The 16,040-nt window shown below is 47.3% G+C and overlaps 2 protein-coding genes across 2 annotated transcripts; both read left to right on the top strand.

Annotated features, from left to right (window-relative positions):
* Nucleotides 1-263: 263 nt before the first annotated feature.
* Nucleotides 264-5,525, top strand: LOC120662682 (probable E3 ubiquitin-protein ligase RNF144A). The gene is made up of 2 exons (XM_039941777.1): nucleotides 264-721; nucleotides 5,459-5,525. The coding sequence occupies exons 1-2, from the start codon at nucleotides 264-266 to the stop codon at nucleotides 5,523-5,525; spliced, it is 525 nt and encodes a 174-aa protein (XP_039797711.1).
* Nucleotides 5,526-12,103: 6,578 nt separating this feature from the next.
* Nucleotides 12,104-14,623, top strand: LOC120662681. The gene is made up of 2 exons (XM_039941776.1): nucleotides 12,104-13,452; nucleotides 14,533-14,623. The coding sequence occupies exons 1-2, from the start codon at nucleotides 12,104-12,106 to the stop codon at nucleotides 14,621-14,623; spliced, it is 1,440 nt and encodes a 479-aa protein (XP_039797710.1).
* The last annotated feature ends 1,417 nt before the right edge of the window (nucleotides 14,624-16,040 follow it).

Below are 16,040 nucleotides of genomic sequence, written 5' to 3'. Positions count from 1 at the left end.
GCTTTCTTCTTTCGTCTCGACGACGTTTGAAGACGTTCTGAGTGGCCTGCCGACCTCAGAGCAACCCTAGCCGCGCAAGCTCCGACGGGTGTCTCCCGAGCTCGCGTTTCTAGGTCTTCGCGGTTCTCTGCTCCACACCGGTCAGACCGGTTTGTGGAACCGGTCAGACCGGTCCGCCAGGGCATCGCTGGTTCACATCGTTTTGACGATCTCCTGCGCGTTCTAGCGCACTCGAGTGTGTTGGCGCGATTCTGTGTCAACACATGGCCACGTACATCGAGGGCTGGATCCACGCCGGCGAGGTGCCCTTCCCGTGCCCGGACCCGGCGTGCAGGGAGGGGGAGGACAGCCGCGCCCTGCACCCTGAGGTGTGCAAGAAATGCATCGACTTCGCCGCGTTCGGCAGCTGGGGCTACCGCCTGACCGAGGCCGCCATCCCCGCGAGCCGGCGCGCCTACTGCCCCAACCGCCAGTGCGGCGTGATGCTCGAGACCACAGGGGGCAAGACGCCGGCCATGGCCTTTTGCCCGGCGTGCGGCCACCCGATGTGCGCCACGTGTGCCACGGACTGGAGCTCCAACGGCAGCGGCCAGCACGACTGCACCGAAGGACCGAGTGCCGTGCTCGTGAAGAAGCTCGCCGAGGAGCGTCGATGGAAGCAGTGCCCAAAATGCAGGATGCTTGTTGAGAAGACCTACGGGTGCAATGTCATGCGGTGCAGGTATCCCACTCGATCTCCTCCTGTTTATTTGCCTCAAGTTAAGTCTTGTGTTTATGCAAATTAATTATTCCGTCATGAACACTTCTTGGTGAAATTAGACCAAAAAAACTATCCAATATTGAAATAAATTGGGAGGAAATGAATTCGCTTCTCTGCCAACAATGGCAATAGGGCAATACAAAATCTTTGTTATATATTTCATACTTCATTGGTCCTTTAGTTCTTAAGAAAACTAGTTAATACTTATTCCGGACATTGCATCTTTTTTGTCAATTCATACTTCACTGATTTTACATCTCATCTGATGGTATAATGCACAGTACAATATCAATTTTAAGTCATGGGACCAATGAGTTCCCATTCAGGTTGGAGTCATCTCACACTCGAATATGAGTTCCTATTTCTTTTCCTTTGCACAGGCACCAAGTTTGTCTTAGATTGAGTGTTTTAGATCAATCTCTTATTCAAAATCCTGAATTTTGATTTGCAAGCCAGCAATTTTTTATTGTTCCGATGGCTTGCCATGTTTTTTTCTAAACTTTTTAACATTTTGATCTTGATGTATCTCTATCTTGATATGCTTGATGCAATTTCGCGCAATCTCAAAGACTCTTAATAACCCCTTGCTCCAATGTTCTGATGGTGTCTTTAGGTGCCATTTCGTCTTCTGCTACTCCTGCGGGCTCCCAACGGGACGACAAGCGGGGATGGAGGAAGGGCCCGAGCTGTGTCACTGTGCTGCGCTGCTTCATGCCGGCTGGCATCAGGAGCCCCAGTAAACAGCGCACCGCATCTCGCCGGCGCCGCGAGGGAAGGACGCCCGGCATCAGCTGATGCGTACCAGAAGTCTGAAGAACACATACGGCAGCTGCTTCTTCATCGTTTCTTGGACCTAGTGGGTTTGTTTTTTTTATAAGAAAGATAGAGATTACCTCAGCCTATACATATCTCTACTACTAAAAAAACTGCAAGGTATCGTCGACACCCCGCGACCGTGGCCTCGCCCTCCCGCCGCCCACCTCTGCACGCTCTGCCTCCACGCCGCCCTACCGCGTAACAAAAAAAATTGGAAAAAAGACTCGCCTCCCCCTCACGCTCGTCGCTGCCGCCGCTCTCGCATCCTCCTCGCGACACTCTCACCTCCCCCGCGCTCCTCGCCTCCGGCGGCCGAGGCCCAACCAGCAGTGCCCTCACCCTCCCCCTCTCGTTGGTGTCGTCGCCCCCTCTCCCCCTCTCGTTGGTGTCGCCGCCCTCCCCCCGCCATGGCCGTCCCGCCGCCACTCGCCGCCGTCCCCGCCGCCACTCGATGCGCTGCCCGCCCGCACAGCCACTGTGGCCACGCCGCCCGCCCGCCGCGCTGCCATCCCACCCGCCCGCTATGCGCCGCCCTCCTCCGCCGCTCGCTGGAGATCTGCTCCGCTCACCGCTCGGGCACGCTTGCGGCCGTGCGTGCTCGCCCGTGCCGTGCACGCCCGCGGCTGCACTCGCCCGCCGCTGCAGCCATGGATCCGCCACGGAGGTAGCAGAGGAGGGGTGGCCAACCGACGGAGAAGGAGGCCGAGGGGGTGCGGGAGGAAGTGAGGGGAAGAGCCGGCGGCTCCCGCACAGGGAGGGGAGCAGTGGCACGCCGGGGCTCCGCACGCCAGGGGCCGCGTAGTCAGGTTAGCAGGGGGGATGCGGCGGAGGGAAGGAGGGCTCGCCGGCGTGGTGGGGGGTCACGGCGGCCCAGGACGCCCTGCGGAGCGTGGCACGTCCGCGGCCCCCGCTCGCGGCGGCGCGGCTCGCCCGTGGAGGGGGCTCTCGGCGGCCCAGGACGTCCCGCGGAACATGGCTCATCCGCGGCCCCCGATCGCGGCGGCCCGGCTCACCCGTGGAGGCACAGCTCGCCGGCGGGGAAGGGAGGCAGCAAGCGAGCACGACGGCCGCGGAAGGTCCGATGGCGGCACGCACGTAGGGAGAGGAAGGAGGGAGGCTGGAGTGTGTGAGAGGGAGAGAAAATAGGGGAGGGGACCGGCCGTCGTGCCTCCACTGGAGGTCGCGGGAGGCGCCGCGCTGCCGCCCGCGAGGTCCGCCGGGGAGGAACCGGTCGAGGCCGAGCTCCGCCCGCCTGGAGAGAGGAGCTCGAGTGGAGAGAGAGAGAGAGAGAGGGAGGGAGAGAGAGAGGGAGGGAGGGAGAGAGAGAGGCGGCGAAGAGGGAGGGAGCGGACGGGAGGGAGGAGAGACTGTGAACGGGATGGAGGGAGGAGGGAGGAAGAATAAAAAATCTGAAGTGTGGAACCCACGAGTTTGTAGTTGATATAGAGTAGAGATATAAAAGATGTTTGGATGCAGGGAAACTGGTTATAGAGTAGAGAATCTGGATAACCAGTCATGAATATTTTCTTTATAGGATGAATATAAAGGAAGATGAGTGCGGATAGCCTTAGCAAATGTGTCTATTATCTGATTGTACCATATTTCTTTAAAATTATTTTATTTTATTCAAATATTGTTGTGCCCGTAGCATCGCACGGGCTTTTACCTAGTCGAAACCAAATCACCTAGCTGCTTATTTTATTACATCATGATGTGGGCAAGCTTGAGCCTAGTTGCTTGATTCATATAACATGCTCTGCTTGTAGCCACAGCCAATATGCAAGTGGTAATGGACCATGGCCATAAATACTCTCTTTACAATCCAATTTGACTCTTAATTTTTTAGCTCAAAATTATATAAAATTAGACACAGCCCTTAAATTATCTAAGTTAAAAATTAATTAAGGCCCTTTACCACCCCTAGATGCAACAGTTTGCCTGTGAGAGGAGACCTATGCTGGATTGGAAGAGTGAAACACATTTAGATGTCTTCGTATGTCTCCGCTTTTCTTTGGTGGCAAACGCTTAGAATGGCTTTTAATTTATTCTTATCTTGAAAAGCTTGGGTGTGAATTTGAGATCCTGCTTTAAGGATGAAGGACCGGACAGGCGACTACAGGGGTGAATGTGAGCCGATAAAAATTCTCCGAGAGAACGAGGCCTATGTCCCGAATTCAACCCGACGCACCTCTCTTCTAACCGCCAAAGCGACACACGCCAACAAGTGACGAGTTCACCCTAGGAACAGTTAGGAAAAACTCGACGCAAAGCGGAAGCAAGCGAAAGCAATCTCTCGAGTCAAACACAAGCGGAAATGCCGATTTATCAAAGCGCCGAAAAAGTTTCTCTCAAGACTAGCAAAATATATTTCTTCACTAAACACGTAAAGAGTTAGGCCTTGTTTAGATCACAAAACCCAAAATGCAAAATTTTTGTAAATCGCTTGCATGGTGTACTAAATGTAGTAAAAAATAAATCGCATTACACAAATGGACTGTAAATCGAGACGAATCTAATGAGCCTAATTATGACGTGATTAGACACTAAATTGCTACATTAATGCTAAAGTAAATATGCTCTAATGATGTATTAATTAGGCTCATTAGATTCGTCTCGTAGTTTACAGACGAGATCTGTAATTAATTTTGTGATTAGTCTACATTTAATACTTCAAATATTGAAGATGTTGTAGGCATGATTTTTCTCTTCAGTCATCAAACTAGCAGCTGCCTCCTGCAAATCACAAGTACACAAACAAAAATACAAGAGCTGTTGCCGTGCCCTGCTGCCCTTGGACAGTGCGCTGCTGCTTGCCTTGCTGCACGAGCGCCGCCGTTGCTTGTGCCCCTGCCTGCGCGCTCAAGCAGCTCCCCTTGCTCTGCGCCAAGTCCAAACCGAGAGCACCGCTCACTCTGCTGCCGGCCGCCGCATGATGCCGGGCCTCCCTTGTGCCTGCTGCTGGCCGCTGCGGGCCCAGCTCGTGCTGCAGGCCGCCCTGGGATCCGCACAAGGAGAAGGGCAGGCGCCTTAGTGCTCCTGCAGACCAAGAAAAACAGAGGCAAATACACACCCGACAGCACAAGACTCCAGTGAAACAAATCAAGCGCCCAAGACAAGAACAAAAGGCACAGGATTAAATCAATCGAAAGCCCAGAGGGCACAGGAGGGATGGGCCTCCATTCCCATCAATCCGCAGTACAAAAACTCAATGATCCATGGTAATTTCGTAACCCTTGTGAAGGAGGAGGAAGGGGAAGGAGAACAGCAGAAAGAAACATGAGAAGAGGGGCGACGGGATGAAAAGCCAGCCCAGGAACCAGCGCCCCCCCCCCACCCTCCTTTTTACTCAAGACTTCATCCTAAGAGCATCTTCAAGAGCTCTTGCATCTTGAGTGAGTTAGCTAAAAAAATAAAAAAAACTCCTATTCAACAGAAATTCTATCTGCCTCGTCTTCTATCCTCGTTTTTTTATCCGGAGGGTGCCGTTGGGCATCTTTGCCTAGCGTTGAGCGCTAGCCATCTCTTTTTGGATTTTGGAGAAGCCGTTGAATTTCATCTTTTTTTCGCTAGCTATTTCGTTTTACATAATAGCTATATCAGAATTTTAGCTATCCATAGATACAAGAGCTCTTGGATATGCTCTAAACCTCTTGCTTACGAGCAAAGAAATGAGCGCTACTCCCGATCTTTCTCATTGCTACAGTGAAGACAGGCGACTCCAGAGCGATTCGTAGATCCGGCGTCGATCTCGTCGCCCCCCCCCCCCCTTCCCCTCCGGCGGCCTCTCTGGCAGCCGAGGAAGGGTGGGTTGGCCGGATCGACATCGGATGCAGTACCTAGTATATGTTAGTATTAGGTTTGTAGTTTCTTTGGTTTTGGTAGGGTTCCTGGCGGCGGCTTCGATGAGGCCGCTGGCCTGGCTTTTGCTGCTCCGAGCTACTCCCTTTGAGGCCGCTGTCGACGGCGGGATCTTCAGGAGGAGCTTTGGAAGGGTTTGCCATGAGGGATTTCCTATGTGGCGTGTTTTCCCGGGCGGCGTCAGCGAGGCGAAGGCGGCGGCGTTGCTACGGAATGTTGTCTCCAGGCTTCTACCTCGCTCCGGTGGCGCTTTTCTCCGGCGTCGGCGGTGGAGTCGTGGAGTTTTGTGCTGGAGGTCGGTGACTGGCGCTTCTTTGCCTTGGCCAGGTGATGTTGCTGCTGGTCTCCTTCTTGTTCAAGGGTACGGAGCATGCTTCAGGGTTTGTGGACAGTGGCTAGCTGGATCTGAGCCAACCTTCCCTCGGTGACGGCGGTGGTTGTCTGTGGCGAGCTCAGATCCAGGAGCTGGAGGAGGCGGGGCGCGGCCCCAGTCGATGGGCGACCGCCGATGGCTTCTTCAACTTCGACTCCTCTCAAAGCCAATGTGGGATGGGTCTTCTTCAGCTCAAGGGGGTGCTCGTCTTCCTCTCCGGTGGCGGTGGCCGGTGGCGAGGAGGGCGACCTGAGGAGGTTTGCGGAAGATCTAGGGGCATAAATGTAAATTTTGTTTTGTTTGGGTCTTTCGCGAAGTTTGGTTGGCGTAGCTGTTCCTGTATCCTTTCCATACGTGCCTGTATCCGTATTTCCAGCTGTATGTTTTCCTAAACTAGAAATACAGACGCGTATTATCCAAAAAAAAAGACTTCATCCTAATGACTAAAGTACTCCAACATTAATATTTAAGATACACGCCCACGCAGGGGCAAGTTCGTCCAGATTTTTCTCGGAGCATCGAACGGACGCGGTGACTTCACGACTTTGCTTTGCCTCAATGCAAGCTTCGCGATCCCGCCATCTGTCCTCTAATCTCCTCGGGCACTCCGCCCCGATTCCCGCCGGAATCCTTTCCTGGGTTTTGAGGCCCAAACCCGGAAATCGTCCACCGATCTTCCGATCCTCAATACGTGTCAACACCATCCTCGACCGCCGAACGCCAAGTCTTCCCGAGCCTCCGCTCGACTTGCACGACCGCCGTCTTCACTTGGTAAACACGTTCACCCTGTGTACTCTTGCGCTTGTCGATGTCCCCAGACGTCAGTCATCGCAGCTAGTCGCCCGGCCTCCTGGTCCCTCGGTCCAAGCCCAGCATCCGTCCATAACCGCTCCCGGTCCATCGGCACGAACCCGCATGACCTTCACCTTCGCCGCCGACCACCGCCTCCGACTTCCACGCCTGCGCATCACAAACTAAGAGACATGCCCCCGGTTTTGAGGCCCAGACTGGAAAACCCTCGACACGCCCCACCTAGACGTGGCACACCCCACCGGGCGTGACTAACTAATCTCGACGCGTGTTCCTCATCCAAAGCCTCCGCCTTGACTTGGGATCCCCGCCATTTCGATCACCTCGTCGTCTTGACTCTTCATGCACGGTGTGGACCGCACATAGACTCCGCACGGTCTCTAGGTCCCTCAGCCCTGAGATGGTGCTTGCCTTCACCAAAGCTGTTGGCAGCCATGCTGCATCCCTCTAGATCGCATCCCTCCGGACCGCATCCCTTTGGACCGCACATTGACTCCACCCAGCTCTCGAGGTCCCTCAGCCGATGCCACCACTCGTCTTGACCTTTCTTGCCACCGCAAGCCATGCCGCATCCTACACCTGCAATCCGCAGCCAAGAGACACATCAACACACAACGGTTGTCAATCACTCATCACAAAGGGATGACCACCACTGGTCCTCAAAGGAGAAGATGGAGGTCCAGTTAGACAGGCTGCATGCTTGCATGATGCAACTATCTAATGGCACGAGTTTCTCTGCCAACCTCGAACCTGAACAAAGAAAACCCTATGTGCAACACTTCTGACCAAGGCGGTTGAACCATGAGTCACCATAATTCGACTATCTCCCTTGTTGACGGTTGGCTGACAAACCTACACAACCAGACCGAGAGCCCGAAACATAACCGAAACCACTTCTTGTCCTAGCCAAAGCGCATAGACAATCTGATCAACACCCTAACCAGTCCGACCAAGGATAACTTGATAGCACACCTACCCTTACTCCCTTTTCTCAACAAGACAATGGAGTTCTTCTCTTCATCCCAACATCAAGCATCCAAATCAGTACCTAAATGCACTATTCTTGATCCTTGCACCGTCATATCTCCCACGTTCCCATCTTTGCAACTTGTATCCATACCTTGAAGAGATATTTATACACCATTTTATAGATCATGTGTCTTTGTATATATGGACTGAATAGGCGACAAAGAAGAGCACTGAGTGGAACCCGGAGCCATCGTGTCACTACACATGTGCTAGGCAGGACCTATGTCTCTTGAACATTATGTTCTTATTTTGCTATTACTAAGTATTGATTTTTGCGTACGCTTGGCTCAACATAGAAATGCGAATTGTGTAGAACGTACCAAGGCATGTTCTATCTTATAGTTTAAATTTAGAATAACTATTCTAGCAAGGTGGAGCTTGAGCATTAGACAACAAAAAAGTAATGTTCTTAACCATGCTTAGATACTGATAGAAGTCTAGTGGGGGAGGGCCCCACTAGTTGAAAGCTTTTAAGGTGTAATGACTAATCACTAATAGCTACACGAAGATGGTTAAAACTTGATTAAGATTAACAAGCGGATTGAGACTCACGCAATTGTGGCATATTCATTGGGTTGATTCAGGACTAATTCATTGTTATTGTGGCTCTTGAAGACCTCTCCCTACAATGCATACTATGGGAGCGATAAACTAAGTATAGTAAGCTGCACCTTTCACTAGATGGTGTGTAGTTAGTGATTCCATTACACCTGTCCACTCCAGCCATTCTATTAGCATTAGGGATGGTATGCAAAAGGTTGATATATTGAATCTATGCTTATCTTGGAACAAAGGTATATCAGTTGAGCTTGCATCGTGTGAGTATTGGTGTATGCCCATATAGGTATGAACAAATTCAAATTGTTGCGCTCTCAGTTATGAGCAAGCTCTAGGGTGTTAGACTTTAGCATAGAGTTCTCACCAATAGTTGATGGAAGATAGAGCTCATATCACATAATAATCACTTTGGTTTCACAAACTGTTAGCGCTAATGTAGAAATTATGGATGCTATGTCTTTTCTACTATGTTATTCTCATATGCCCTTGCGGGTTATCTTGCTTAACTTTAATTCAACATGGGGTAGTTTCTCACATCAAACATTGAACCTCTCAAGTAGGATACACTATTAGAAGAGTCACATCATATGCAACTAAAGCTGCTAGTGGTCTATAATCTAGATTAAACTTGCAACAAACTATTTTTGGTAAACGCGCCAACATAAACCACTCCCGCAACCATCCCATCTCATGTGAAAATCAAACCACACCACACCATCAAAGGTAGAGAGGAAGGTGGAGATCTGCAAGTAGTACAAGAGCTTGCTGATGGTGGTGCTCTTAATTACTACGTACTGCTAAAGGCTAAGATGATGAGAACGGCTAGTCAAGCAAGCAGGCGGATGTGCACAGCAGGCGCCAGGCGCTGCTACTGCCCCAAACCAAGTTAAATTGTTTCTTTTGTGAAACCAAACCAAATTAAACTGATTTCTAGAGAAACCAATTTCTACCAAATTGAAGTAGGATCAAAGCAAAATTCAAACTTTAAATTAGCAACTTTATATGCAACACCTCATAAACCTCACACTTGTCATGTATGTAGTGGCTATATTACACACATCAATTGCACGACTACCAACATCTTTATCCCCTTCTTATTGTCTCCACCATTGAGGTTAAGTGGCTTCCTCATTGTATCCCTGAATATACAACCTCCACTTATCCTAATTATGTTTGTTATCATTGTTCAATCTCCAAACATAATTAATCTTAATGAGGATCCTCATCCTTGTTGTGAATAATCTTCATATTCAAGCATGAATTTTTTTTTGGCAATAAGCCTTTCGATTATTACTTCCTTCTACAATGATTATTTCATTAAAAAAATGGATATATGATGCATCTACAAAAATCAAACACAATTAGATGAGTTAAAAATGGGTTTTAGCATTGAGTTTTATATTGCTTTAAACATGTAGCAATGCATACAGGAAGCTTACCAAAAAGAATTGGGTGCTGAAATTTCTTATTAAAGCATGAGTCCTCGTACGACTACCTAGCACCCAAAGTTTAGGGCCCATTTGGAACCGCTCTCCCGTTTCTCCCACCTGCCCTAGCCCAACCCTATTTGGTATCACTGCCCAACCAGCTCCACTAGCAATTCCTCCGCATGTTGTACAGCACGGGAGGCCACAATGGCGGAAAAGGAGGAGGGCGAGTTGTCGGGGTCAACGACACTCATCCAGGCAAATGCAAATTGACCATCGCCTACGCGAATCGACCTCAAATGCCTTCAAATCAATCTCTAGCAAGCAGCTCAATCTCCAGTGCCTCTGAATCAATCTCCAATGAGCAGCTCGACCTCCAACACTTAAATTGTGCTATGGCAGTTCTGAATCAAACTCTGGTAGATGCGAATCGAGTAGATCAACCTCCAGTACCCGTGAATCATGCCCTAACGGCCATGAATCATGTGAATCAAACTCCAACAATTGCAAATCATCCACCTGACATCCAGCTATGAGGGGTACGAGACCAATGGTAAGGGGCCATGTGAGTAGAGAGGGACAATGTGGGTGGAGATGTGCAGCGCATACTAGGGTGAAGAGGGTGAAATCAAGAGCGAAGGAATGGAAGTGGTTATTTCTGCTCCTCCTGTCTTGTTGGAAAACATGAATTGATTCCCATTGATTAGGCCTGTGAGTGAGCCTATCAAACATTTGGTAGTACTCCTCGGATTCTCACTTGGAGCAGAGTCAAGGAAACAGTACCAAACGGGTCTTTAGTTGTAGGCAGTGTATCCTATGGAAACCAGCCATCATGTGCAAACTTTGGAAACTCCAATCAAGACCTTTGGATGGGCATCTGATGGATAGGGATGGAGGTGGGACAATTTTGCAAAGAACCGCCCCTAAACTGCCTTGCTAATCTCGTTTTTTGCAAAATCCCCCCAAATCACAGGGCACCCTACAGCCGCCCGCCGCGGGAATCGCGTCATTTTGTCTGGCCGCCACGGGTGGGGGGTGATTTGCAAAAAACAAGATTAGCAAGGCTAATTGCGGACGGTTATTTGCAAAATTGTCCCACCTCCACCAGGATGCCCATCCAGAGGTATTGATTGGAGTTTCTGAAGTTTGCAAAGGATGGCTGGTTTCCATAGGATACGCTGCCTTAGTTGTAATGGCATCAAACAACATTTGACATACAGATCCTTGACATGCCATCCTTGACATTTCTACTTTTCTTTATGTCCCATGGTTTTCATGACTGTACCTTGACTGGGATATTCATTTAATAAATGGAAAGGAGTGAGCAAGATGTAGAAAGATGGATTGGGGATATGCACTTAATTAATAAATTGAAAAGTGGTGAGAGAGAGAGAGAGAGAGAAATATATAGAGATGGATCAGTCAGTGGAGCCATAGAGCACAACAACTTAACTAGTGTGGGCGGCTAGTGAGGGTGTTGGTGCCACATTTCTCTCCCTTACCTCTATCGTCTCTCAATAGATCTACACAGGTGGGGGTGGTGAATTCCTCGTCGGAGCACGAGAATCGGCGGTAAGGTGATAAGCTCTCTCTCTCTCTCTCTCAATCTTTATATTAGAAACTTTGATGGAGGATGGGGATTTTGGGTTAGGGTTAGGACTTGGGAGTGGTTAGGGTGGGGAAGGGAAGGCTTACCCATGTCGAAGGTAGTAGAAGTAGCTCCTTAGAGGTTCAGGAGTAGGAGGTGTTGGAGAGTAGGACGGTGAGGTAGTGGAGATGCCACTCACCTAAATAGTGGGGGACATCTAGTGCGAGGTAGAGGCTACTGGTTTATCTTGTTTGATTGGTTAGTGGTGAAGTGGATGGTGATGGATCTGATGGCACTTATGTCACCAGATCTAGGTGGAAGGTAGGGGAATTGTGGCACTTGAGCTTGTGCTAGAATGGAGGAAGCGATGTTGGATTGGTCATGGAAGTGAGACGAAATGCATGGGACAAGAGCGATGAGGGCATTGGTCAGCCTCACCATCTCCATGTCCGACAGAAGTAGGGCTTCAAGAAGTGGAGCAGCTGGAGGCGGAGGGGGCCACAATCCACCGATTTGTTCGAGCGGTGGAGTTCTTGGAAAAACTAGATGAGTGAGGTATAGCGATAGGTTAAGGAAACTAGATTTAATTTTTTTAGTGCAACTAGTATGAAATTTGGCTGACAAATAAGCAACCCTTCAATCACTTGAAGAGAAGATGGATGATTTCTACAAAAAAAACTAAAGATTTTTCTAAAATGGTCAATGATTCTCTTAAGTTAATCTTTCACCCACATTTCCACTATGTTATTATGTAGCTCATGGTCCAGGGATCATCACCGTCTTAAACCCAAATCTTATGAGATATTATGGATGAAGAAAAATTCAATCCCCTCATCAACCACAAGAAATTGTTGGAGGAAGCCATCATCCACCATGCCGTGGTCATGGAAATTGAGGACGCCGACATGGAGGATGCTCACAGCCACACACAGGAGCTCGTGGCCATACCAAATTCGAAGGAAGATGTAGCTGTCCGTGATGGCACTGCCATAATGGGCATTTTGGAGGCAGGCACACTAGATGCTACCATGGAGGAGGAGATGGAAGAGGTGGAAGACGACATTGAGCAGCCCCTCCTACTGCCAATGAATGCCATGGTGCAGCAACTACGCCCCCTCCACAAGGACCTCCCTCGCAACACCAACATCACAACAACGGCCCCTCAAGCCACTAAGGACGAAGAGGATGTCAGTCACTCCAATGGCATCTTCAATGATGAGGATGAGCACTATGTGGACTATATTTCCATCATGGTTCAAAAAGAGCGCAATGATAGAACAGTTCCCTTGGAAACAAGGACTCAAGCACCTGCCAATGATCTTGACAACGCAACAAGGCAAGCTCTATTTACTAGCGCTGACTCCCAGGACATCTATCCTAGCATGGACGAAGGGGATAACAATGGCTCATACAAGTCCATCATCTATGACGCTCAAAAGATGGAGAATATGGTGGATCCAGGAACCGATAAAATTCCACCCCCACTACAACTTTCCAGATCTAAAGTACCCAAGGAGGAACTCGGTGACCACCATCCCTCTATAGAGGAAGACGATCCTGAACTATCCCTACAATACATCAAAAAGAATTGGGGCCACTATCCATCTCAACTCAACCCAGATGAACCTAGCCCATCAATAAGAAGGAAACTGAGGGTGGCCCCTCTCACCGATGATGATGTTGCCAAGTTCGACTGTGGCATCTGCTTAGAGACGCTTCTCATCTTCGACATCTTCCACGGAATGTCATGCCCCCACAAGTTCTGCGTGCAGTGCATGGGCACATACATTGAGGGTAGGGTCCACACTGGTAAGGTGCCGATACCGTGCCCTGACCCAACTTGCAATGAAGAGGGCAATGGCATCCTACAGCCAGAAGACTGTAAGAATTCCATTGACTTTGCCGTGTTCTGCAATTGGAGCGACAAGCTCACTGAGAATGCCATCCCACTGAATAAGCGTGTCTACTGTCCGAACCCCAAGTGTAGGATCATGCTTGAGAGCACCTGTGCCAACACGACACCATCCCAGGCATCGTGCCCGGTGTGCAACTGCCAAATGTGCACAACATGTAGCATGGATTGGAGCACCAATGGTAGTGGCCAGCACGACTGCACCAAGGGGCTAGAAGACAAACTCATGAAGAAGCTTGCCAATGAGCGCCGGTGGAAGCAGTGTCCCCGGTGCAGGATGCTTGTGGACAGGAATAGTGGCTGCAATGTCATGACATGCAGGTATTTGGCCTCTTCTCATCATGTTTACTTGTCTAAACTTTGTGTTTGCTAAATTCCATTGCTCCATCAAATACCTATTAAATAGAGGCGTGTCTGGAATTTGTCCTACGACATTATTAGGAAAAAAATGCATGCCTACTTCATCACACTTGACAATCTAGTGTAATACTGGCTATTTTTTAGTTTTACATATTGTTTTAGATTTGAATACCTTGCCATATATGTTTCAGCAATAGTATACATTGTTAGCATAAAACTTGATGTAAATGGTAGAACATTCATTAGTTAATAATTTATGCTCTATTTGTGTATTGGGGGTAACTATTTATTTGCTAGGTTAAGTTGATTTTGCAGATGGTTGATAAATAGGATAATTTTTTTACCATGTGTATCTTCAGGAACTTTTTATGTGCTAGCATAAACATGATTTTTGCAGTGCATATCAGCATTTTTTAAGTGAACATCTTGTCCATGTTTGAAATTCAAGTTGTTTAGGATGTGTATGCTTGCCATATAGGAGTATGTTACATCATTACTATACTTGATTCTTTTATTAGCATATAGCTTCATATAAATGGTAGAACAATTGTTTGTGTACATATTTAGAATTATTTTGTTCTTTGTTAGCTGTATCTAAGAATTATCCTTTCACTACATAAAAGGCAAATAAAAAGAGTAGGAATCCTACTTGAATATTGTAATTTGCACATGAAACAGTTGCAGTATAAAGTAAAAAAAAACTTTCGTGTTTTTGTAGAATTGGGCTTAATATATTTCACAAAGGTTGGGGATGATGGCCCAAAGCCATCCTTGCCCAATTTGCAATGTCATTCACATTTAGACTCTCTTCTTTGTTGTAATACATAAGATGTTAGGAAATCATGCTCTTGCCTCTGTTGATGTTGGTTTTTTGGTTGCTATCATGTTTATGCATGCCATTTTGTTTCTTATATCAATTCTACTTCCTCCGATGATTATTACTTACCAACCTGTCTGTTTGACTTATATTCATACTAGGCTACTAGGCCCAATGATAATCTCTCTAACACGTTGCACTTATTGTTTTGACACCATTTGCAGGTGCCTTGCTACCTTCTGCTACACCTGCGGACGCCTCAGGCAGTCAGTGCGAGAAGGAGTCGAGCTGTGTTGGTGCCACAACCGCAATTGATGCTCCAACCCCATTGCAGTCAAGCAAGAGTAAAACTACACCACACCCACACCAAATCGTCAGAGGAAGGGCAGTCGAAGAGCACCTGATGTCCGATGGAGTTGTGACGGCTTCGTAATTTTCCTTGAATTCAATGTTACTTTTTTAGTGTCATGTTTGTGGAGGCTTGCATCTGGCCATTTTCTTTCAGCACTTCTATTTGGTGGTCATTTTCATAAGCTATTTTTGTTTTGTATGTGTTCTTCCATTGCCTTGTTCTATTGAGTGCTCGGAAGAAGACATGGTTAATTCGTCAGGTCATGTGTGGATGAGAAATGTGGCCTATGCGGTAATATTTGATTATGTTACATTTGATATATATGTTGGTGGATTTAAAGTTTAGCATGGCCTTACATGCTTGTGATGTTTGCACCTCTTGTTAGCTAGTATTTATTTTTCTTGTATAATTTTGTTCTATCATTTCGTGATTATTAGATACTTAAAATAGTAGTATATTTCACTACTGTGAAGATTATTATATATTTGGTATTTAACTTAAACTTATGAATACATTAAGGAACATCATTTAGTTCTTAGTTGTTCGCACATAAATTCCATAGCGGCATTTCTATATATCACTCGGGTGCTTTTTCCTTACATTTTCACTCGGTTTAGAATGGTTGTCGTTTTTTCTAGTTTCGATTCATGTTATTCTTGAGGATGATTAATTAGCCCACTGATGTGTTGTGGGCAAATTTTGTTGATTTTTCAGTCCAGTACAATTTTGATCATCCTCCCTCCTAGGATGGACTCTCTCTCTCTCTCTCTCTCTCCCTCCATCCTGAGGATAAGTTTAGACCTTCTCTATCATACGTTTATGATGTTCGTAATCTATTGGTCTTTCTCCATTATTACACTTGATTAAGCTAATGGCCGTAGATTTTAGATTTTGTGGGGTCATGTGTTTGATGGGAAGCTTCGGGGTTAAGAGGATGTATTTGCTAGTATGTCGACTACATTTTTCATGATACTGCCTTTCTTCTGTATTTCTAGTTTCTCATTCTTTACTCATATTGTACCTTTGTAGAGCTATTAAGAATTTATATAATTTCTTATCCTCATATATAGGGTAATATTGTATTTTGTTGTTGTAGGAATACTCTTTGTGCAAAACCTACATAGGAATTCTTTTTGTGCAAAATCTACAAATCTTCCTTTTGATTATTGATATGGCTCACTTTTGCGATGGGTGGACTCAAAACATATATAATGAGAATAAAAAACAGTATATTGTAACCTAAACGGAGTCGAATAGAGTGAGAACATGAAAATACAATCTGCATTGAAGAAAACTCATTGCAACCAGTATGAGGCCTTCTTTTAATTTTGTAATTGTTCTTATTTGTGTTTCTAGTCAAATTATGTTCCTCAATAATTT

This window comes from Panicum virgatum, chromosome 2N (assembly GCF_016808335.1).
Source record: "Panicum virgatum strain AP13 chromosome 2N, P.virgatum_v5, whole genome shotgun sequence".
NCBI classification, from domain to species: domain Eukaryota; kingdom Viridiplantae; phylum Streptophyta; class Magnoliopsida; order Poales; family Poaceae; genus Panicum; species Panicum virgatum.
This window is presented reverse-complemented; position numbering and strand designations above follow the sequence as displayed.

Coding starts and splice junctions, on each gene's coding strand:
- LOC120662682 (XM_039941777.1), top strand. CDS start 264: ATGGCCACGTACATCGAGGGCTGGATCCACGCCGGCGAGGTGCCCTTC. Junction 722..5,458: donor TGCAATGTCATGCGGTGCAG/GTATCCCACTCG, acceptor TGGTTTTGGTAG/GGTTCCTGGCGGCGGCTTCG.
- LOC120662681 (XM_039941776.1), top strand. CDS start 12,104: ATGGAAATTGAGGACGCCGACATGGAGGATGCTCACAGCCACACACAG. Junction 13,453..14,532: donor TGCAATGTCATGACATGCAG/GTATTTGGCCTC, acceptor CACCATTTGCAG/GTGCCTTGCTACCTTCTGCT.